The sequence below is a fragment of the Oncorhynchus keta genome, chromosome 4, assembly GCF_023373465.1.
Source record: "Oncorhynchus keta strain PuntledgeMale-10-30-2019 chromosome 4, Oket_V2, whole genome shotgun sequence".
Lineage (NCBI taxonomy): Eukaryota > Metazoa > Chordata > Actinopteri > Salmoniformes > Salmonidae > Oncorhynchus > Oncorhynchus keta.
The window spans coordinates 22,769,248-22,792,773 of NC_068424.1; the positions used below are offsets into that span (position 1 = coordinate 22,769,248).

Consider the following 23,526-nt stretch of genomic DNA (forward strand, 5'->3'; position numbering starts at 1 on the left):
AAGAGGAGAGAAAGCAATGTGTGTTTTTGAGGCAGCACACACTCAAATCCCAGCCTCATTTAAATTCTCATCTTCTCAGACTAATCAAGGGGAGATGCTGGGTAACTCAGCACAAATGGCGGCCACCATGATAATTTAGCAGAGCCAATGAGGCTTCCAAAAGTTCCAGTAACAGTTGTTTTCAAGGGCAGAGAAGAGGCATGCGTGGCAAGACTCGGGGCTAAGGGACAGCTTAAAGTTATCTGGAAAGCCTTGCGGCACACCATGTACAAACACTGGTCCCTTCCTCTCCAGCCATGCACAGCTTCATTTATCCATTTAGCTCATTCACCAGCACAGCTCTCTATAAACTTTATAGTCTCTGTATACATCCTGGGGACCCATGCAAAAAAAAGTGTTTTTCCAAAGAGAAAACCGCATAAAAAGCTTTAATAAAAGCTAAACAAAATTGGTTGATGGTCACCAGTGCGCTGTGAGGGGAACTTGAGGGAGCAGTAGGCTATGACTGGAACATGAAATAGCACTCAGGTATAATGTCTTCTTTTGTTTACACATTAGTCTGACTGGTTGAGATGTATAGTTAGAAACAGCTATCACTCTACTTGGTCTAAAAGCTCATGGATTCTTATGTCCTATCATTTGTAAAGAAGGCAAATTACCGTCACTCTTATTTCAAGTGAGACAGATCAGATACCAACTATCCTCCAAGAAGCTGTTTCATCAGGTGATAGGAAGACCACCGTCTCAAATAAAACATATTTTCGTCACATGCTTTGCAAACAACAGGTGTGGACTAACAGGGAAATGCTTAGGGGCACTTCCCAACTATGCAGAGAGAAAGAAAATAGTGAAATAATAGAAAAGTAAAACACATAATAATCGCAGTAATAATAATAGATACATAATGAGTAATGATAACATGGCAATATACAAGGGCTACCAGTACTGAGTCTATGTGCAGGGGTACGAGAAAATTGAGGTAGATATGTACAGTACATACCATGCATTCGGGAAGTATTCAGACCCCTTGACATTTCAAAATTTTATAACGTTACAGCCTTATTCTAAAATTAATTAAATATTTTTTTTACCCCTCATCAATCTACACACAATACCCCATAATGACAACGCAAAGACAGATTTTTAGACATAAAAAAAACAACTGAAATATAACATTTACATAAGTATTCAGACCCTTCACTCAGTACTTTGTTGAAGCACCTTTGGCAGCGATAACAGTCTTCTTGGGTATGACGCTACAAGCTTGGCACACCTGTATTTGGGGAGTTTCTTCCATTCGTCTATGCAGATCCTCCTAAGGAGAAACCAGCTATTTTCAGGTCTCTCCAGAGATGTTTGATCAGGTTCAAATCCGGGCTCTGGCTGGGCCACTCAAGATCCTTCAGAGACTTGTCCCGAAGCCACTTTAGCACACATCTTTAGCTCTTATAACCAGACATTGTCAGGTGTGATATAACTGGCTTGTTTCTTGTAGTCTGTCTGTGATTACTTAAGTGTGTGTGTGTGTGTGTGTGTGGGGGGGCGCTCTGGGTTCTGTGTGGTTGGGGGAGTTCGCACAAAAGATCCATTCAGGTGGCTGAGTGTATTTCAGTGGCACTGCTGTCAGATTATAGACAGGAAACAGTTAGATAAAACTGTATGAATAGTCTGACTATAAAGCCAAACGAAAGGGAGATCTAGAGAGAGAGACAGAGAGTGAGAGAGAGAGACAGAGAGTGAGAGATCTCCAGGGAACTACAGAGTGATAAAACCCCATCTTATTTTAACAATGGGCCATAAACGATTTTACTGATAATGGCATCAACTGCTTTAGAGGCACTTTAACTTAGATTAAACTTCAACAAACTGACCAGAAATGGAATAATAATCACACATGTATACCCCCCCAAAAATTGAACCATTTCTCCCTAGGTATTTGACCCTAAGTCCAGACAAATGTTTGCTTCTGCTTGGACCATCATGTGCCTTCAGATATTGTTAATACTCCATGACTTATTGCACATTTTGTTGTGTTAGAGCCTTAATTCAAAATGGATTAAATAGATGTTTTTGTCACCCATCTACCTATCTACACACAATGCCCCATAATGACAAAGCAAAAAAGGGATTTATACATTTTTGCACATTTATTAAAAAAACAATAACATTTAAATAAGTATTCAGACTCTTTACTCAGTACTTTATTGGGTATTACGCTATACACTTGGCACGCCTGTATTTGGGGAGTTTCTCCCATTCGTCTCTGCAGATCTTCGCAAGCTCAGGTTGGATGGGGAGTATCGCTGCACAGCTATTTTCAGGTATCTCCAGAGATATTCAATCAGGTTCAAGTCCGGACTCTGGCTGGGCGACTCAAGAACATTCAGAGACTTGTCCCGAAGCCACTTCTGCATTGCCTTGGTTGTGTACTTAGGGTCATTGTCCTGTTGGAAGGTGAACCAAGTCTGAGGTCTGAGTAGTCTGGAGCATGTTTTCATAAAGGATCTCTCTGTACTTTGCTGAATATACGACTGATTGTTGTCCTATGGACAGAGTCTCCCACCTCAGCTGTAGATCTCTGCAGTTCATCCAGAGTGATCATGGGCCTCTTGGCTGCATCTCTGATCAGTCTTCTCCTTGTATGAGCTGAAAGTTTAGAGGGACGGCCAGGTCTTGGTAGATTTGCAGTGGTCTGATACTCCTTCCATTTCAATGTTATCACTTGCACAGTGCTCCTTGGGATGTTTAAAGCTTGGGAAATCTTTTTGTATCCAAATCCGGCTTTAAACTTCTTCACAACAGTATCTCGGACCTGCCTGGTGCGTTCCTTGTTCTTCATGATGCTCTCTGCGCTTTTAACGGACCTCTGAGACTATCACAGTGCAGGTGCATTTATACGGAGACTTGATTACACACAGGTGGATTGTATTTATCATCATTAGTCATTTAGGTCAACATTGGATCATTCAGAGATCCTCACTGAACTTCTGGAGAGAGTTTGCTGCACTGAAAGTAAAGGGGCTGAATAATTTTGCACGCCCAATTTTTCAGTTTTTGATTTGTTAAAAAAGTTTGAAATATCCAATAAATGCCGTTCCACTTCATGATTGTGTCCCACTTGTTGTTGATTCTTCACAAAAAAATACAGTTTTATATCTTTATGTTTGAAGCCTGAAATGTGGCAAAAGGTCGCAAAGTTCAAGGGGGCCAAATACTTTCGCAAGGCACTGTATATATATTAGCAAACATTTCTAAAAACCTGTTTTCACTTTGTGATTATGTGGTATTCTGTGTAGATTAACAAGTTTTAAAAAATTCAATCCATTTTAGAATAAGACTGTAACGTAACAAAATGTGGAAAAAGTCAAGGGTCTGAATATTTCCCGAATGCACTGTATAACTAGGAATAAAGTGACATGTAGTAAACAGTAGCAGCAGCGTATGTGATGAGTCAAAAAAGTTCGTGCAAAAAGGGTCAATGCAGATAGCTATTTGGTTAACTATTTAACTAACTATTTAGCAGTCTTATGGCTTGTTGGTAGAAGCTGTTCAGGGTCCTTTTGGTTCCAGAAATGGCGCATCTATACTGCTTGCTGTGGTCTAACAGAGACAACAATCTATGACTTGGTTGGCTGGAGTCTTTGACAGTTTGTAGGGCCTTCCTCTGACACTGCTTGGTATAGAGGTCCTGGATTGCAGGGAGCTTAGCTCAGTGATGTACTGGGTCATCCGCACTACACTCTGTATCGTTTTGCGGTCAGGTGGCAAGCAGTTGCCATACCAAGCGGTGATGCAGCCAGTCAAGATGCTCTCAATGGTGCATCTGTAGAAGTTTTTGAGGGGGAATAAGTGTTGTCGTGCCCTCTCCACAACTTTGTTGGTGTGTTTGGACCATGATAGATCCTTGGTGATGTGGACACAGAGGAACTTGAAGCTCTCGACCCGCTCCACTACAGCCCTGTTAATGTGGATGGGGCGGCCCTCAGTTTCCTGTAGTCCACGATCAGCTCCTTTGTCTTGCTGACCTTGAGGGAGAGGTTCTTGTCCTGACACCACACTGCCAGGTCTCTGACCTCCTCCCTATAAGCTGTATCATCATCATCCGTGATCAGTCCTACCACCGTTGTGTCGTCTGCAAACGTAATGATGGTGTTGGAGTCGTGCACCGCCACGCAGGTGTGGTTTAACAGGAAGTACAGGAGGGGACTAGGTACGTACCCCTGAGGGGCCCCCGTGTATTGTTGCCTACCCTCACTCCCTGGGGACATCCCTGGATCCCTCCAGGATCCAGTTCTAGAGGAAAGTGTTCAGAGTCCCAGGGTCCTTAACTTAGTGATGAGCTTGGAGAGCACTACGGTGTTGAATGCTGAGCTGTAGTCAATTAACAGCATTCTCACATATGTGTTCCTTTTGTCAAAGTGGGAAAGGGCAGTGTGGAGTGCAATAGCAATTGCGTCATCTTTGGATCTGTCTCACCCTCCCTCTCTCTCTCTGTTTCTCTCTCCCTCTTCCTCAAACTGGACTTTGAAAAACACCTTTCAAAATGAGTCATCCAATGTAATCATACTCTACATGAACAGAATTAACCAAATCTGGCTTAGGGCTTCCTTCCAAAATGCCAGAAATGACCCTAATGGTGCCACTTTAAAATAAATCTAAATTTTCACCATCTGATAGGGTTAAGTGCCTTACCCAAGGGCACATCTACAGATCTTTCACCAAGGCATCACTTGAATTTGAACCAGCAACCTTCCGAATACTGGCCAAAGGCTCTCAACTGCTAGGATACCTGCCTCCCCGTTTCTACTAGGAAAGACCCAACCACAGCTGCCTGAGAACACTCCATGTTTCAAAGAGTCATAGAAGATTTTGAAAAACATTAAGGAGCAATATTGAAAAAACTAAAAACTAAGTAATCATACCATATTTTGAAAACTTTATAGAAAATCCCACTGTCAGACACAATCCATCAAAGTCACATCTAATATCATCTCTAAAACAGCAAATATTTCATTATCTGAGCATAAAACCTGTTTTACACAAGCCACATAAGCAGCTGCTTAGGGCCCTGTGGACAATAGGGGGCCCCCAACCAGGAAGTGAGTTGAGGTAGTATCTTACTGTTAGTAGAATACACAACATGCTATCTTAACTATTTCAAAATGTGGTAATGCATCAGCACTTGTCTAATTGATATGTCAGTCAATTCTTCCATGTCAGCTAACATTTTATAGATTGCTGAGTGACTCTCACTCAGATATCACATGAACATGGCATAAGTCATGGTAAAATGTGTAGAATTTGTTTATCTACGTCGTGTTTAAAATGATGGTGACACATGCAAAAAATGTAGAGATCTACATTTTCACCATCTGGCCAATGGTGAGTCATGAGGATGGGTCGTTGTTAATTGACTGAACTCCTCCAAAACAAGAGATATCAATCAGCACTGGCATTGGTCGCCCAGCTTCGATAGGTCTGTATAAACAAGCCTTCCAGATAAACCATGAGTCATAGAACAGACATGTCGCTGGACAATCACATTACCAGGGGACTCTGAAACTCTGACTGCTCGTCCTCCCATTGAGCGTGGGCGTGTCGTAAAAGAGACTGCACAGAGTCAGATAAAAGGACTGAAAAGGGAGGAATAATAAGAAGCAGGACAGAGGACGATTAATATAACATCTTTCAAAGTTGGAAGTTAATCTGCTTTGAGAGGTGCTGATAGTCTCCACACAAATCTTTATCACTGCCAAACTGAAGGAATGTGTTGGTGGCATACACTATTTTCTTCTACGAGGCAAGTCAGTTAAGAGCAAATTCTTATTTTCTATGAAGGCCTAGGAATAGTGGGGTAAGTGCCTTGTACAGGGGCAGATTTATACTTTGTCAGATTGGGGATTTGATCTTGCAAACTTTCGGTTACTAGTCCAACACTCTAACCACTAGGCTACGCTGCCACCCCAATGAAGACTCTCCTATGAGGTGATGCCATTAAGAACAAAACGTGCAATGGTTCATGCTTTATTTGTTGGACATTTTGTACTGTATTTGATAGACTCAGTCCATCCATGTCCAGCTAAACACACTTCCATTATTTCATGTATAACAGATATTGGGGGTTTCAATGGTCAAAAGTGACATGACCTCAGCAAGTTGCTCATTTCACATTAGTTTGCACTGCTTTGAAAATGAATACCTGGTCATATAATAATAATGTCCTTAGCTGTCGTAGTTTGCCAACCCTACAGTCTTTAGTGTAGAAATACACAATGTTGATGCTGATAAAACATCTTAAATGATATCACATATTTTCTTTAAATCTGAGACTGATTCCCTAGGCAGTGTACCCCTGGTAAGGTTCATCCAAACATTGTGACCAATCATTTACAGTAGCAGGCATCTGTTCCAATATCTCACCAATCTGATCCTTAGAAATGTAATTAGTATATATTAATTTTTAACACCCATCCTTAACATCACATCAATTGTCTTATAAAACCTACACAGCCTTTGGCAAGTGATTTGAGGCATCAAAACATACATTTACTCGCTCACTTTGGTTTCGTTTGTAAAGCAAGATTAGTCCCCATACTGCGAGATCGTGAGCAATTATTGTGTAGTGAGAATATTCCGAATACAAATCTGAATATTCTGACGATTGGAAGTGAAACACAGCCAAGGCCAACCTGACCACAGTGTCCTGCTAAACAATATAATGATGTTCTATGGTCCTGCTGGACACCCCATCCACATAGTTTAATTTAGCAAAGCAAATAGGTTTAAACGTTGAAGATAATCACAGTGTCAGACACAATCCATCAAAGTCACATCTAATATAATCTCTAAAACACAAATATTTCATTATCTGAGCATAAATCCTTTACAAAACTTCTAAAACGTGTTTTATGCTTAGATGCTACCTCTGAAGTTATTAGAAAATAACGCATTTTCACAATGGCTTCTTAAAAACCCATTTGGCCTCCAACACAATATTCCCGAAATGCAAAACAGTCCATTTATTTTATTTTAATTAATCTAAACAAAAGCACAGTTTTAGTCGCATATTTGCATTACTTCAAATTAGTTCATATTGGCACTTTTTATCGAGTGATCAATAATTAAGCCATTTTTATTTCTTGCATCAAATTTCGTTGAGTTATTGTTTTGTTAGTTGTTGCAATGTTGCATAACTGGGTCTGATGAAGGATACATTGTTAGCTCAGTAATCATATTAATAATAGTAATGAATAATTATTATTAGCGTTATTATATGGATGTGCATATATTATTATTGCTTGTTTTATTTTACAAGTGTTTATGCTATTATCAAATGTAGCCAGTGGACTGATTTAGAACGTTTCCAAATCAATATGGTAAGTTCCAAAAAAACAAACCAACAACCTTTCAAAATACTCCAGTAATATGTCTAGATTATTGCACATATTTCTTGGATTTTCAATTATCGATGCAGCTGCAATTTTAGCAACACGCTTCATAAAATCCGCTTACCTGCAGCGAGACAAACTGGCAGCAGCAGCCTGAAGATCAGTCCGCACACCACCTGGGAAGCCATTCCTTAAGATGTATAAAATATAAACAGGCAGCTGTCTTATTGTGATACGCTGCTATCTTGCATTGGGGAATCTTAATGCACCCGTCCAGCTCTCTCCAAAGTCCAGGTGAGAGGGCATTGTCCCGTTGGTGTCTCCAACATCCTTTTTAGAAGTCCAAGTCCAAAACAGCGCTTTTGATAAGTCATAGCCAACAGCGGAGAAAAGTTTAGGCACAGCTGCTTCCTCTGCCCTTAGTTTCGACACCCCATATCCAAGACCCTAAACATCTGGGCCAGTTGGATAACAAACGTTACACGGAGTTTCACACTATTTCTAACAGGGGAAAATGTGGTTGTAAACAACGATGTTGCAGTTTATCCACACTAGGCTACCTGTTGATAACGGTTGGACCACGCTTAGAGTAAATAAATACTTCACCGTGCTTAAAACAGAAAACAATTATGAAATACGGTCAGCAAATTGCAAATTCATCATCTCCGTCTTCGATAGTTAACGGAGTTAGTCAAGCGTCCTGTTTCTTAATTCTCCATTGGTTTTGTAAGAGAAGACACTTGGAAATGCGTAAAAGCGAGACTATAATTTCTTTCGGAGTAGCCTTAACAGACATCGCGCACGACCCAGCCCCGCACAGCTCTATGCTTTACCTCATATGATTACACTTTTCTCCTCCTCAATGAAAACTTCACAAGACCACCCTGTAACTGACAAATGACTCCACCATTCAGAAGTCAGGCAAGAATTAGGGAAGGATGTCTAGTCCCCAATGAGGAGGAGCGGGAGGCAGACGCAGGGCAGGGCTGTGAGCGTGTAGCCTAGCCTAACATGTTGCTCGCCCCTCCTCTGAGAGAGCCGCAGGCGTGGCTACCGCATTCCAAGCCCTCCTCTGGGTCAGGTAACTCCAACCCTCACAGATTCCAAGCTGGGCCGATTTTACGCGACTAACGGGAAAAGGGGAATAAGGGTTGAGCCTTGCACAGGGACAGGTCATGGACTAGTAGTTCACTATTATATAATTTTGATATGATCTACACAATCTATATAATGTTGTTATAACCATAAAGATAGAGCATGTTCACACACACGCACGCACGCACGCGCGCGCGCACACGCGCTCTCACACACACACACACACACACACACACACACACACACACACACACACACACACACATTACCAGTCCAAAGTTTGGACACACTTACTCATAATAGGGTTTTTCTTCATTTTTACTATTTTTTACATTGTAGAATAATAGAGAAGACATCAAAGCTATGAAATAATAGTTATGGAATCATCTAGTAACCAAAAAAAGTGTAAAAGTGTTTTTGAGATTCTTCAAAATAGCCACCCTTTCACTTGATGACAGCTTTGCACACTCTTGGCATTCTCTCAACTAGCTTCATGAGGTACAGGAGTCACCTGGAATGCAATTTCAATTAACTGGTGTGCCTTGTTAAAAGTTAATTTGTGGAATTTCTTTCCTTCTTAATGCGTTTGAGCCAATCAGTTGTGTTGTAACACAGTAGGGTGGTATACAGAAGTCCATATTATGGCAAAAACAGACATGATGGTCAGTCAATGTGGAAAATGTCAAGAACCTTGAAGGTTTCTTCAAGTGCAGTGTCAAAAACCATCAGGCACCATGATGAAACTGGCTCTCATGAGGACCGCCACAGGAATTGAAGACCCAGAGTTACCTCTGCTGCAGAAGATAATTAGAGTTACCAGCCTCAGATTGCAATCCAAAACTATGCTCCACGGAGTTCAAGTTACAGACATATCTCAACATCAACTGTTCAGAGGAGACTGCGTGAATCAGGCCTTCATGGTCGAATTGCTGCAAAGAAAACCACTACTAAAGTACACCAATAAGAAGAAGAGACTTGCTTGGGCCAAGAAACACGGACGATGGACATTAGACCGGTGGAAATCTGTCCTTGGGTCTGAGTCCAAATTTGAGATTTTTGGTTCTAACCGCATTGTCTTTGCGAGACACAAAAGAAGTGAACGGATGATCTCCGCATGTGTGGTTCCTACAGTGAAGCATGGAGAAGGAGGTGTGATTGTGAGGGAGTGATTCGCTGGTGACACCGTCTGTGATTTATTTAGATTTCAAGGCACACTTAACCAGCATGGTTACCACAGCATTCTGCAATACGCCATCTCACCTGGTTCAAGACAAAGGAGATGATTGTGGACTACAGGAAAATGAGGACCGAGCACACCCCCATTCTCATTGACGGGGCTGCAGAGGAGCAGGTTAAGTGCTTCAAGTTCCTTGGTGTCCACATCACCAACAAACAGACATGGTCTAAGCACACCAAGACAGTCGTCAAGAGGGCACAATAAAACCTTTTCCCCCTCTGGATACGGAAAAGATTTGGAATGGGTCCTCAAAAGGTTCTACAGCTGCACCATCGAGAACATCCTGACTGGTTGCATTACTGCCTGGTATGGCAACTGGTCGGCCTCCGACCATGAGGCACTACAGAGGGTAGTGCGAACGGCCCAGTACATCACTGGGGCCAAGCCTCCTACCATCCAGGACCTTTTATACCAGGCGGTGTCAGAGGAAGGCCCTAAAAATTGTCTAAGACTCCAGCCACCCTAGTCATAGAATGTTCTCTCTGCTACCGCATGGCAAGCGGTACCGGAGTGCCAAGTCTTGGCCCAAAGAGGCTTCTAAACAGCTTCTACCCCCAAGCCATAAGACTCCTGAACATCTAGTCAAATGGCTACCCAGGCTATTTGCATTTCCTCCCCCTCTTTTACACTGCTTACTCTCTGTTGTTATCATCTATGCATAGTCACTTTAATAACTCTACCTACATGTACATATTACCTCAAGTAACCGGTACCCCGCACATTGATCTGTACCGGTACCCCCCTGTATATAGTCTCACTATTGTTATTTTACTGCTGTTCTTTAATTACTTGTTACTTTATTTCTTAGTCTTATCCATTTTTTTTAAAACTACGTTGTTGATTAGTGGCTCGTAAGTAAGCATTTCACTGTAAGGTCCTGTTGTATTCGGCGCTGGTGACTAATACCATTTGATTTGATTTGCGCTTAGTGGGACAATCATTTGTTTTTCAACAGGACAATGACCCAAAACACGCCTCCAGACTGTGTAAGAGCTATTTGACCAAGGAGTTCTGCATCAGAAGACCTGGGCTGTATTCCAAACACTTAACAGACACACCCTATCCCCTCAGCCCTCAAATGTAGTGGATACTTCTGATGACGTATCATGACGTCTGACGAGTATACTCTTGCAGGGCAATGGGCGAGGGAGAAAGGAATGATTTTTAAATGGACCGCCCTTGCCCGGAAATTCGTCACTAGTTCATCCCGCGATGATTGTGTTTTCAGCCACCAGTACCTTGTGGGTGCTTTATATGCATTACAGTCAATTATGATTACAGACTTTTCTTAGCAGATATACAATCATCACAAATTGAATTATGGGGCGTTTCAGGCCCCAAAGTGAACTTAATTGTACACTCACAAACAACGTTAAAAGCAAGGGCTGAGGGGCTTATGTTGCAAACTAATCTTTTGGACAGACAACAAATATGGCGACGTGGATTCCCCCAAGGACATAGGGCTGAGGGTTTAGGGCCGAAACACAGCCCCGGTGTCACGTTTACGTTTACTCCCGTCCCCCTCTTCGGTGCTTGACATCGCCGTTGTCGCATCATTACTCACACCTACCACCATCGGTACGTGCACCTGCGCCTCATGACACTCACCTGGACACTATCCCCTTTCTGATTACCTCCCCTATATCTGTCACTTCCCTTGGTTCTGTTTCTCTTTCATGTCTCTTTGTGTTTTGTACTATGTTCTATTTATTATAAAAGTTGCACTCCCTGTACTTGCTTCCCGACTCCCAGCATACACGTTACACATGGCCTCCACAATCACCTGACATCAACTCAGCATATGTGGGAACTCCTTCAAGACTGTTGGAAAAGCATTCCTCATGAAGCTGCTTGAGAGAATGCCAAGAGTCTGCAAAGCTGTCATCAAGGTAAAGGGTGGATACTCCGAAGAATTTAAAATATAAAAATGTATTTTTTCATTTAACACATTTGTGGTTACTACATGATTCCATATGTGTTATTTCATAGTTTTGATGTCTTCAGTATTCTACAGTGTAGAAAATAGTAAAAACAAAAAAAACATTGAATGAGTAGGTGTGCCCAAACTTTTGACTGGATTTGTGTATTGTATATTAAATATTGTCACGGATCCTCCAAAAATGCTGCTCACAGATCCCAGGTACTACTTCTCGTCCCGTGTATTGTTGTGTACTTGTTATTACGGGTCTCGTCCCGTGTATTTATTAGAGGTTTAACCTCGCTCTTTTGTTTGGGTTTACATCCCTGTTTTTGTATACTTCGGCAGTAGCAACTGGCCCGTCCGGCGCCGCTACAACTTCGGCAGCTGCAACTGGCCCGTCCGACGCCGCTACAACTTCGGCAGCTGCAACTGGCCCGTCCGACGCCGCCGCAACTTCGGCAACTGCAACTGACCAGCACAGCGTCCCTGTGGTCGTCCCCGAGGCCTGTGTCATTCCGCTGCTAGTACAGTGCATCGGGGTACCGTCACGGATCCCCCAGTAATGCTGCTCATTCCGCGCACCAGTTCTGGAGGCCTACGTCACCAGCCTCTAGGCTTCCCTGAACTGTCCAATTACGCACTCCTGGTTCCCATTTCCCCTGATTAGTAATTGTATATATGTGCCCTCTGGATCGCATTGTCCTGGTTGTTATATTTTCCAATGTCCGTTGGTCTTGAGTACCTGTGCTTTGTTGTTTTGGCTTTCGTGCTGCCTGTATTGTGTTCTCATTATTACGGTCCCGTGTATTGTTGTGTACTTGTTATTACAGGTCTCGTCCCGTGTATTTATTAGAGGTTTAACCTCACTCTTTTGTTTGGGTTACATCCCTGTTTTTGAATGTGTTTGTTTTGGGCTTCCTGCCTGTGCCTTTCATGGCATGTTATAATTTTGGGTGGAGTATTAAAACCCCCTATTATATATTCCTGCGCCGGTCTCCAATCATGTATACAACTTGACATAGATAGAAATGTATTAATACTCCGACATTGCTCGTCGTAAATATTCTATAATTTTCTTAATTCCATTCTTTTACTTTTTAGATTTGTGTATGAGATATTACTGCACGGTTATTGCTATGAACACAATCAAATCTGCTAAATATGTGTATGCGACCAATACAATTTGATTCATATCTATGGTTATTGCATATACAGACATTTCTCATTCATTAATTGTTAGGCCTACACTAATTGTGTAAACATAGGCAAGTTGAGGATTATATTAGGAATAGGCTTTCATGCATATGGTTGATTTTGTACTTCACTTATTGTATGAAAATAACATGTAGGCTACACCTACATACAATAAATCATAGCCTAACCTATGGCTCAGCAACAGTAATCTAGGTGATGTATTCATAGGCTACAAAACAGTTTGTAACAATTTATTTGAAGTAGAGTACAGATATAGGTTCAAACGCATTTGCTTTGTGGTGTTACACAACTTAAAACCAATAGCGCAGTAGCAGGCCTATTTGGTTTTAGAAGAATGGTCATGTGTAGTGAGTCGTGTATAGGCTACAACAGCGACATCTATCGGGATTTGAGTGGTGCAACATGAGCGCTTTAGAGCCTTGCTACAGTATCTGTGTTCCTTGGGACATCCCTACCCCGTTGAATTTGCATTTTAAAATGGTTAAAAGTAATGAACTCATGAAATGTGATATTTGGATGAAACCAGATCCAAGTATGAAAAATGGCAGTTGCTTTTACATTAAAGTTTGATCATAAAGTTACTGGTCCCCTCCCCCATGTCAAAGACTTGGATTCAGGAGGTGGAATTATTAAGGGGATAGTGACATCACCCTAACTCTCCTTTTAATACACCAATGGTAACATGAAGTTCTCTTACGTAATTTAAATAAGTACCTTCTTGTAACCAACATCTGAGAAGGTGTGTTTGCAGAGGGGTGTGGTTTATACGTAAATAGGTACTCTACTCATGCCAAAATGTGACTGTAGGGTTTGAGCAAATATAATTAAACGTTTACACTATTGATCTATGGCAAAGATACTTATATGTTTCCCTTTTCATCCATGTCTGGTGTTAGCTAGTTACTGACCAGCATGGAACAAAAGGGGGAGGGTTGTTCAAAACTCTGACGCAGTTGTCATGTCAACACATCTGTCAGAGCTGCTGTGAATTGCATCACAAGAGACAGGCCAAACGGGAGATGTATATTAAAAGAATGTACATAATTGATGCAGTTTCAAGGTCTGAGTTTCTTTAAGTAATTTTTCTAAACTTTTGGGCATTTCTATCTCCCAAAAAGACTATGGGTGTTCCAGGGACATTATTGGAGAGCCCTGGGGGCAAGGGTTAGGGTTTAGGATAGGGACGTCACAAGGATTCGAGACAGCAGTAACCTTTCTACCTGTCACTGTCATCTGAGATATTCTCTTTCCAGAAGGCCTATTCAGTTGTTTAATTTATTCAACCTTTATTTAACTAGGCAAGTCAGTTAAGAACAAATTCTTATTTACAATGACGGCCTACCCCGGCCAAACCCTAACCCGGACGACGCTGGGCCAATTGTGCGCCCCCCTATGGGTTGTACCTAGTGTTATGAAATCTATATCAGTTGTATTTTCTTGGAATGTAATTTGGTGAGAGAACATGGATTGTTAGTAGCATAGTCTAATATTGCTAAGCAATGCTACTGTACCACTTCTTGACCATCTAAAAGTGGAACGCCCGAGTGGCACAGCGGTCTAAGGCACTGCATCTCAGTGCTTGAGGCGTCACAACAGTCACCCCGTATCATGTTTTAGGGAAGACCCAGATGCAGACAGTGTCAAAGTAACATGTTTATTACTAGAACAGGGGGCAGGCAGTCTCAGGTTCAGGGCAGGCAGAGGTCAGTAATCCAGTGTGGTGGGACAAGGTACAGGATGTCAGGGCAGGCAGAATGGTCAAAACCAGGAAAACTAGAAACAGACAGGAGCAAGGGGGAAAACCGCTGGTAGGCTTGACAAACAAAACAAACTGTCAACAGACAGAGAACAAAGGTATAAATACACAGGGGATAATGAGGGGAGATGGGAGACACAGGTGAAACAGATCAGGGCGTGACACCCTGGTTTAAATCCAGGCGGTATCACAATAACTGGCTGTGATTGGGAGTCCCATAGGGTGGCGCACAATTGGCCCAGCGTCGTCCGGATTTGGCCAGAGTAGGCCGTCATTGTAATTAAAAATTGGTTGTGAACTGGCTTGCCTAGTTAAATAAAGGAAACAAAAAAAATGTCATACAGCTTGTGAGAGCAAGGCAAGGCCTACCTTTAAACTCAGTGTCTCTTTGCTTGACATCATGGGAAAATCAAAAGAAATCACCTCAGAAAATAAATTGTAGACCTCCACAAGTCTGGTACATCCTTGGGAGCAATTTCCAAACGGCCGAAGGTACCACGTTCATCTGTACAAACAATAGTACGCAAGTAAAAACACGGGACCACGCAGCCGTCATACCGCTCAGGATGGAGACGCGTTCTGTCTCCTAGAGATGAATGTACTTTGGTGTGAAAAGAGCAAATCAATCCCAGAACAACAGCAAAGGACCTTGTGAAGATGCTGGAGGAAACCGGTACAAAAGTATCTATATCCACAGTAGAACGAGTCCTATATCGACATAACCTGAAAGGCCGCTCAGCAAGGAAGAAGCCACTGCTCCAAAACCGCCATAAAAAAGTCAGACTACGGTTTGCATCTGCACATGGGGACAAAGATTGTACTTTTTGGAGAAATGTCCCCTGGTCTGATGGAACAAAAAGAGAACTGTTTGGCCATAATGACCATCGTTACGTTTGGAGGAAAAAGGGGGAGGCTTGCAAGCCAAAGAACACCATCCCAACCATGAAGCACGGGGGTGGCAGCATCATGTTGTGGGGGTGCTTTGCTGCAGGAGGGACTGGTACACTTTACAAACTAGATGGCTTCATGAGGAAGGAAAATGATTGGGATATATTGAAGCAACATCTCAAGACATCAGTCAGGAAGTTAAAGCTTGGACACAAATAGATCTTCCAAATGGACAATGACCCCAAGCATACTTCCAAAGATGTCAAAATGGCTTAAGGACAACAAAGTCATGGTATTGGAGTGGCCATCACAAAGCCCTGACCTCAAACCTATAGAAAATGTGCGAGCAAGGCCTATAGACCTGACTCAGTTACACCAGCTCTGTCAGGAGGAATGGGCCAAAATTCACCCAACTTATTGTGGGAAGCTTGTGGAAGGCTACCCGAAACATTTGACCCAAGTTAAATAATTTAAAGGCAATGCTACTAAATACTAATTAAATGTATGTAAACTTCTGACCACTGGGAATGTGATGAAAGAAATAAAAGCAGAAATAAATAATTCTCTACTATTATTCTGACATTTCACATTCTTAAAATAAAGTGCTGATCCTAACTGACCTAAGACAGGGAATTATTACTAGGATTAAATTGTATTTGGCTAAGGTGTATGTAAACTTCCAACTTCAACTGTATGTTAGCTGACATGGGCTAATTGACTGACAGAAGAGAAAAACTACTGATGCACTAACTTACACCTTGTATAAGTTACCTACTCTCAACAGTAAAATGAGACCCCGACTGAGTTCCTTATGTTCGCTTATGCCTTGGGCCGGCCCTGTGCGAGGAGCCATGTGAGGGTGAAGTGAATTAGATACAGCCATCACACACCAATCCAGTAAAAACAGAACCAACAGAACCAAAGAGCTGCCTACTGTAGAACCAAAGGACACATATGTGGATCCATATTTGTACAGGCACACAGTACCAAGAAAAACATGTTTCCCAGTGATAACTACCGTACATCACAGTGCTATTCTATCAAAGAAAAACATGTGTCAAACATGTGAAAGGAACCACAAAATTCATTAGACAATGTGTAAAATGAATATCCAACTTTCTTGTGAAAATGCTTGTGGGAAAAACACTATGAAAAAGGTGCTGTCTAACAGCACAGACAATGAGAAACAGGTGAATACAACTTGCAAAAAAGAAAAACATACATACTGTAATTGTTTATTTATTCATTTAAGATTACATATTGAATAAGTAAAGGTGCTGAAAATAAGTGATTTTAGTGGCAGTGATTTAGGTCTTAAAAACATGAACAACCATCACTACAAGCCAAATCTCTAGCTCCCATACAAACCTGCTCCATCTACAGTATTTTCATTGCGTCCATTTTCCTGTCTGTATGAGGATCCATATTTAGAAAAAGTTGTTTAAAAAAAGAAGGTTAAACATGGTTAACTTCAGTCAGTGTATAAACCACAAGAAATGAGTGAAATCATACAAAACCATTGAGTTTCAGTAGTTTTAACACAATGTAACAGTGTGTGTATCATAATTAAAGGGACATTTGACTCACAAATAAATTAATACCTAGAACTTTACTGTAGATATGCGTTGGATGAGATCCAATTTGGAATATGACTGATCTACTCCTTTAATTTCCTATAATACATTTCTATCATGGTCTGGTACCACGTATGGCAAAGACTGTCAAACAATCTAGGTAACAACTACTGTAAATGTAGTCAAAAATGTATAACTTTCCTGTGTGTATATTATTACATATACACACATGTTAAACTGTAACAAGAGTTTGCATATTGAAGGAGGAAAATGGTGTTTCTTGCAGAATACACCGCAGATGGTGTGAACAGGACAGTGTGCTGCAGGATTTCACGATTTGAGGTAAAAGGCGGAGGAGAATCCACTAGAGAGATGGAGGTTGACTTTCACTTTTGCACACCGGGGTCACTGTCGTCCCGCTCGTAGCTGATTGGCTGCAGTTGCTGGACGATGTAATTGGCCATCTCGTGGGTTCCCGCAGCGACCACTCTTCGGGACATGAGGTCAAGTGGACCCCCTGGAAAAGAAAAACGCATACATATGTTGTGTAACAAACACACTCATATAACCACATATTAAAAGAAACTATAAAAAAAGAAAACTATAGATAAATTAATCAGTCCTAACCGTCAGCACCAAAAGCCTCCCCACTAATAAAAAAAACCCCGAAATTAACTATTTCAATCACATTTCTATTCAGGCACCATAGCCACCCACTACTAGACTGTTGGAACTGGTTGAAAGGTTGAATGGAGTCTCTTCCAACATTACAGGGAAGGAACTGATAGCTTGGCTTCGCCTGGCCTCAAGAGGGCCCTTGTTCTCTCTGGGCTGCCAGAGACTGAACTGCAGCACACCCAGCAGCTGACCACATGATCCTGACCTCACGTCCAGACCAGTCCCTCACACTCTCAACAGTGGTCCTTTTGTGCAACACCCCGGAACTGGGGAAGAAGAGATGAACGAGGCGGGCAGTCAGTCACTTCTTCAGCCGGATATCAAGCTCAGCCTCACAAAGGCTTCGGAAGTCCATTCACTCATACAGTATCACTCAGGAGATAGCAGCCATCGTGTCAAATACAATACATTTTGGATTCTCTTTTTAAAAGTCAGTGTGTCCATCAAAATAATGACAGCCTATAAGAACTGCTTTAATCATACTCTAGGGACTTTTCCATAATAACAGCATGCATTGTGGGGCCTCAATAGTTATTTTCTCAAATGAAAGCTCAAGTTCCAGGAGAACCGTACAGCTGAGAGCTAAGTTTGAGACCAGATAACAGAGGACAGTCAGGACAAATTATTTAAACAAACATTGACTGCTTGTGAAACCGGTCCCCATCACCTATCGACCATCATTGACTAGCAGTAACATATTGTATTCTAGAACCCCCACCTGAGGTGTCTATGACGATCCCCCCAGCCTCTCGGATGATGACAGCTGCGGCGGCGATGTCCCAGCAGTGCAGGCCGTACTGATAGTAGGCCTCAGCCGCCCCCGTGGCTATCAGACACAGGGCCAGGGTGGAGCTGCCGATGATCCTCACCCTGGAACACAAGGAGTAGCCTAGGGCCGTGTGTATCAAGCATCTCAGAATAAGAGTGCTGATCTAAGGTCAGGTCCCACCTCACCTGTCCATGTAATCTTGTTCATTGTTATCTAAAAGGCAAAACTGATCCTAAACCAGCACTCCTACTCTGAGACATTTTAAATGTACGGCCCCTGGTCCCAGATCTGTTTGTGACAATGGCCATAGGAGTTGGCGAGAAAGATCAGACAGATCTGGTACCAGGCTATTCAAGGAAAGTCTAGGGCCAAAATACATCACTGTATTGAGATTTGGAGCGCGCCACATATACCCTGATGTGAGGCCCATTAGACCAGGCTCATGTGTTGGCTGCTGCCAACACACTGACTCAACTCCAGCCACTTTAATAATGGGAATTGATGGGAAATGTAAAATATATCACTAGCCACTTTAAACAATGCTACCTAATATAATGTTACATACCCTACATTATTCATCTCATATGTATATGTATATACTGTACTCTATATCATCTACTGCATCTTTATGTAATACATGTATCACTAGACACTTTAACTATGCCACTTTGTTTACATTCTCATCTCATATGTATATACTGCACTCAATACCATCTACTGTATCTTGCCTATGCCGCTCTGTACCATCACTCATTCATATATCTTTATGTACATATTCTTTATCCCCTTACACTTGTGTCTATAAGGTAGTAGTTTTGGAATTGTTAGCTAGATTACTTGTTGGTTATTACTGCATTGTCGGAACTAGAAGCACAAGCATTTCGCTACACTCGCATTAACATCTGCTAACCATGTGTATGTGACAAATACAATTTGATTTGATTTGATGTTCATTAGGGAACACAACGGAAAATGAGTGTCCAGGTAATCCCTCCCTGTTTCAGTCTGTTTTCTTTCGTTTGGTGCCTAATGAAGATGACCCAGAATGACCACTGAAAGTATTAGAGAACAACCGGTCAGTTCTTACCCATGAGTTGGAGCACTCAGTAACTTCATGATGTTCCCTGAGAAAATGTTCAGTGTTGCTGGATCCCGCTTGGCTCCAATCTCGGTCAAAATGAGCGCCTTGGAGACGTCTAACAGTCGTTGGGAATAGAAAAACAGCTCTAGATTAGGATAATGGATACAGTACAGGTGTGGGAACTTAATTTGATCACTTTTGTTGCTGAGAATTTTCCTGCACCGCCGGAGACAGATCTTTGTGATTTACATACATTTACTGAAAACCCACAGTATTGCACATTTCATGTAGTCAAATTTTGGCAAAGTAAATAGCCTAACCACAAATGTTTGAGTCCTATTGCTGCAGGATTCTTTTGTTGTGACAATATAGGTCAAATGAAGATTCTATATCTGTACATTTTGGTAAACCAATATATTTTTTTAACATAAATTAATCAATCAAGCTTTTGATAATTCTACATTGTACAATGTTTTTAGTTGCTTGCCTTGGTACATTACAATCCAAAGAGAAGTTGACTTACCTTTTTCCTTTGATACTTGGATCCTTACACCATTGCAAAATGCCCCATGGCCTTTTCTAGCTGTGTATAATGTTCCATCGAAGCAATGGTAGATCACTCCAAACTCAAGCTACATTTGAAAACAAATTAATAATAATAATGAGAATATTTTCAACTTGATAACTTCTGTTTACCCACATTTCTCATGCTTACCTCTTTCTTTACAGCGAAACCAATGCTAACTGCAACCATGGGGAAGCTGAGAAAATCAAGTACATCATCAGTAAATCATCTGTGGTGATAGAATACAATCGACGACTGAGCATTCATCTTTTATTTTTATTAACAGCTATATTCTCCTGACTTCAACATGTATAGTTCCAAATCTCTAATCTGAGGAAATGGCTGTTGTGTATACATTTCTGAAGGAATCTGTATTGTACCTGTGAACAAAGTTGCAGGTCCCATCGATAGGGTCTATGATCCAGGAAGGGTTGTCTGTGAGGATGCATTTCTCCCCAGCTGCAGACGATTCCTCTCCAATGAACCTGTCAGGTCACAATTTACAGTGACCTTGATTCACGTAACAATAATGTATTTGCATACCCCATGGCTGTAAGGAAGCGCCATTCACTACCACTCAGAAGTGTCAAAATGAGATGCCTAAATTCACTGGTGTGTTAAAATTCTTCGATTCACAAAGCAAAGTTAGCTATTAGCTCACTAACCCTTACAATGAGATTATTTTTGATGATTCAGTTTACCATCACTCGCTTGTGAAGAGAGAGGCCAACGCTTACTATTTTTGACTCATTCCATTTAATTGCCTAGACAATTCCCCTCGACCCTATTTCTTTAGAATCCACAGATCTGAATGGACTGTAAAGGACGTTGTCAATATAGGGATGGCTACATGGCTGTGGCTCCACCTAGCCCTCCAATACAGCTAACACGTATTCAGTAAACACAAGAGATCTTTCAGATCTGGAAACGCAAAGGGGACTAGGTTAAGGGGCAAGCTAAGGGCCAAAATAGAACCACCCCTTTGTTGGGAAGATACCATTGGCATACATGTTTGAGTAGACAATTGGAATACTTATTTACAATGACGGGCTACACCAGCCAAACCCAGACATACTGGTTCGAATCCAGGCTGTATCACAACCGGCCGTGATTGGGTGTCCCATATGGCGGTGCACAATTGGCCCAGCGTCGTCTGGGTTTGGCCGGTGTAGCCCGTCATTGTAAATAAGAATTTGTTCTTAACGGACTTGCCTGGTTAAATAAAGGTTCAATATTTTGGGGGGGGGAAGATACCATTGCATACCTGTGTGAGGGGAACTTGTCCCTGAGGGTGGAGATGATGAGCTCTTCCACCTGCTGGTCTGCCTCCGTCACCAGGTCAGTTGGAGTGCTCTTCGTGCTCACACTCTTCTCATGTTTCACTGCCTCCTGTACTACCTGGAGGGAGAACAAGTAACATAAAACACACACCACCAACATTCAAGACTGGGAATCAGGACATGGGCTTTCCAAGCAATTTTTGAGGGTAAACCCGGTTTATACAGAATCAATATATTAATGCATAGGTCTTCGAGTCACTTCACATAAAGCGAGCCAGGTTCTCTTGTCCACTGTTACAATGTCTGCCTGATTAAACAGGATAGGAAGATCGGAGTGGCAAGTTCTGCCAACCTCAATGTGTCAACACGGTGAGGCATAGCAGGTCATGAACATGCGCTGTGTCTAAAGTATAGCCCAAACGAACGTTAATTGAATAATACCGCCATCTGCCGGCCAATTGGGCTATCTAAAGTAAAGTGCAATGGGTAAACTTACAAGTAGGCATCAGTGTTTTATTAAATTATTATATTATCAATTATTAAACACTTGTTGAAATACAGTGTTACATGGTAACACTGTATTTCAATACAGTGCAGACTATTTATAATAGCACACTGATGCATACTTGTAAGTTTACCCATTGCACTTTACTTTAGATAGCCCAATTGGCCGGCAGATGGCGGTATTATTCAATTGATTTTTTATATATTTAAGCTACATGGTAACACTGTATTTCAACAAGTGTTTAATCATTTCAATACAGTGCAGACTATTTATAATAGCACACTGATGCCTACTTAGGCCTGTGGGGCAAAATAACCCCTGCAGGTCCTCAACAAAATATGTTCTTAACTGACCTGCCTAGTTAAATAAAGGTACAAAATAAATAAAAACATTGTAGCCTTCTAAATGTAGCCAGGTTAAAAACATTTTAACCAGGTTCGAAACCTTGTAGCGAGGTTTGCAAAAATATAAAATGTCGTTACCTACATTAAAAAAACGTTACAAACATTTTAGCCAGGGTCGAAACCTTGTAGCCAGGTTTGCAAAAATATAAAGTGTCGTTACCTACATTAAAAAAAACGTTACAAAGAGCAACACAGACACATCATGGAATTGATGGATTACGGCGCCCTTGATTTACCTTGCCAGCTCTACATGCAACTTCTACAGCAACATCCATGCACTCCCGCCAGCACTTGTCGCTTTCCGAGGTTGCCATTTTATAATGAGGAACAGATGCTATTGTTTTGCCGTTTACATCACCTTATTCTAGACATCCAAGAGTCAGCAAATTATAACCTATTATGTGGCTTGCGTGCGGTGTAGGCTACGGTCTCTGGTATGGTCCCGTAATGGCCGTTGTCCTCTGTCGACTTACTCGGTGCTGCAGACGGGTGCTCTCGCCTCCACTGTCCTGTTATTGAGTGGATTTGTGCGGCCTATATCTCCGACCTTCGATACAACAACATTTGTAAATAATGTACGATTCTACATCGGATGCGAAGGGCCTTGATAGGCGCAAAACAAATCTCTAAAATAGTCCCGTCAACGCCGATGAGACATGACGGGTCTGTTCGGAACTAAATAAAAACAACTCCATGTTATTGACAGCCATTGTCAACCTGTAGCCTATAAATAAATCCAATAAATAACATTTGGCGAGGAAAACTCTTGATTAAACAATATTGTATTTAAATCAAGTTAGCTCGGCACGTAGAATGAAATATGTTGCAGGTAACAACGATGTATCCAGAAGATGATGCCAGACGCATTTTCTCCAGTAATAACAAAAGAGATGCAGCAGTGAGAAAGGTACGCGGAACTACCACTGCACCACGTGATCATGTCTGGCATGCTGTTGCCGCGGTCAACAATGGTTGTCACTTGCAACACCCCTTTGCTAAAGGGATAGCCTACAATTGTATTCACGACCAAGAATGTATCCTAGCCTAGTAGACTGCATTACATTTGTGCTTGAAGATCAAAGTGAGGTCTCTCAATGCATCTAAAATATTTAGTATATGTACAGTGCATTCGAAAGTATTCAGACTCCTTGACTTTTGTTACATTACAGC

General features: G+C 41.7%; 2 protein-coding genes across 2 annotated transcripts in view; both read right to left on the reverse strand.

The window, feature by feature from the left end:
- Positions 1-8,276, reverse strand: part of LOC118382724 (piezo-type mechanosensitive ion channel component 2-like) — a 174,297-nt gene extending 166,021 nt beyond the window's left edge. The window contains exon 1 of the mRNA XM_052504202.1: positions 7,513-8,276. Coding sequence (XP_052360162.1) covers positions 7,513-7,576 — 64 coding nt within the window. The 5' untranslated portion in view covers positions 7,577-8,276. The remainder of the gene's footprint in view (positions 1-7,512) is intronic.
- An 8,445-nt stretch (positions 8,277-16,721) lies between these two features.
- impa2 (inositol monophosphatase 2) lies at positions 16,722-23,290 on the reverse strand. The gene is made up of 8 exons (XM_035756397.2): positions 22,593-23,290; positions 21,432-21,565; positions 20,548-20,652; positions 20,318-20,363; positions 20,126-20,234; positions 19,609-19,717; positions 18,471-18,622; positions 16,722-17,591 (listed from the first exon to the last, which is right to left on the reverse strand). The coding sequence occupies exons 1-8, from the start codon at positions 22,668-22,670 to the stop codon at positions 17,461-17,463; spliced, it is 864 nt and encodes a 287-aa protein (XP_035612290.1). The 5' UTR covers positions 22,671-23,290; the 3' UTR covers positions 16,722-17,460.
- Between the last annotated feature and the right edge of the window lie 236 nt (positions 23,291-23,526).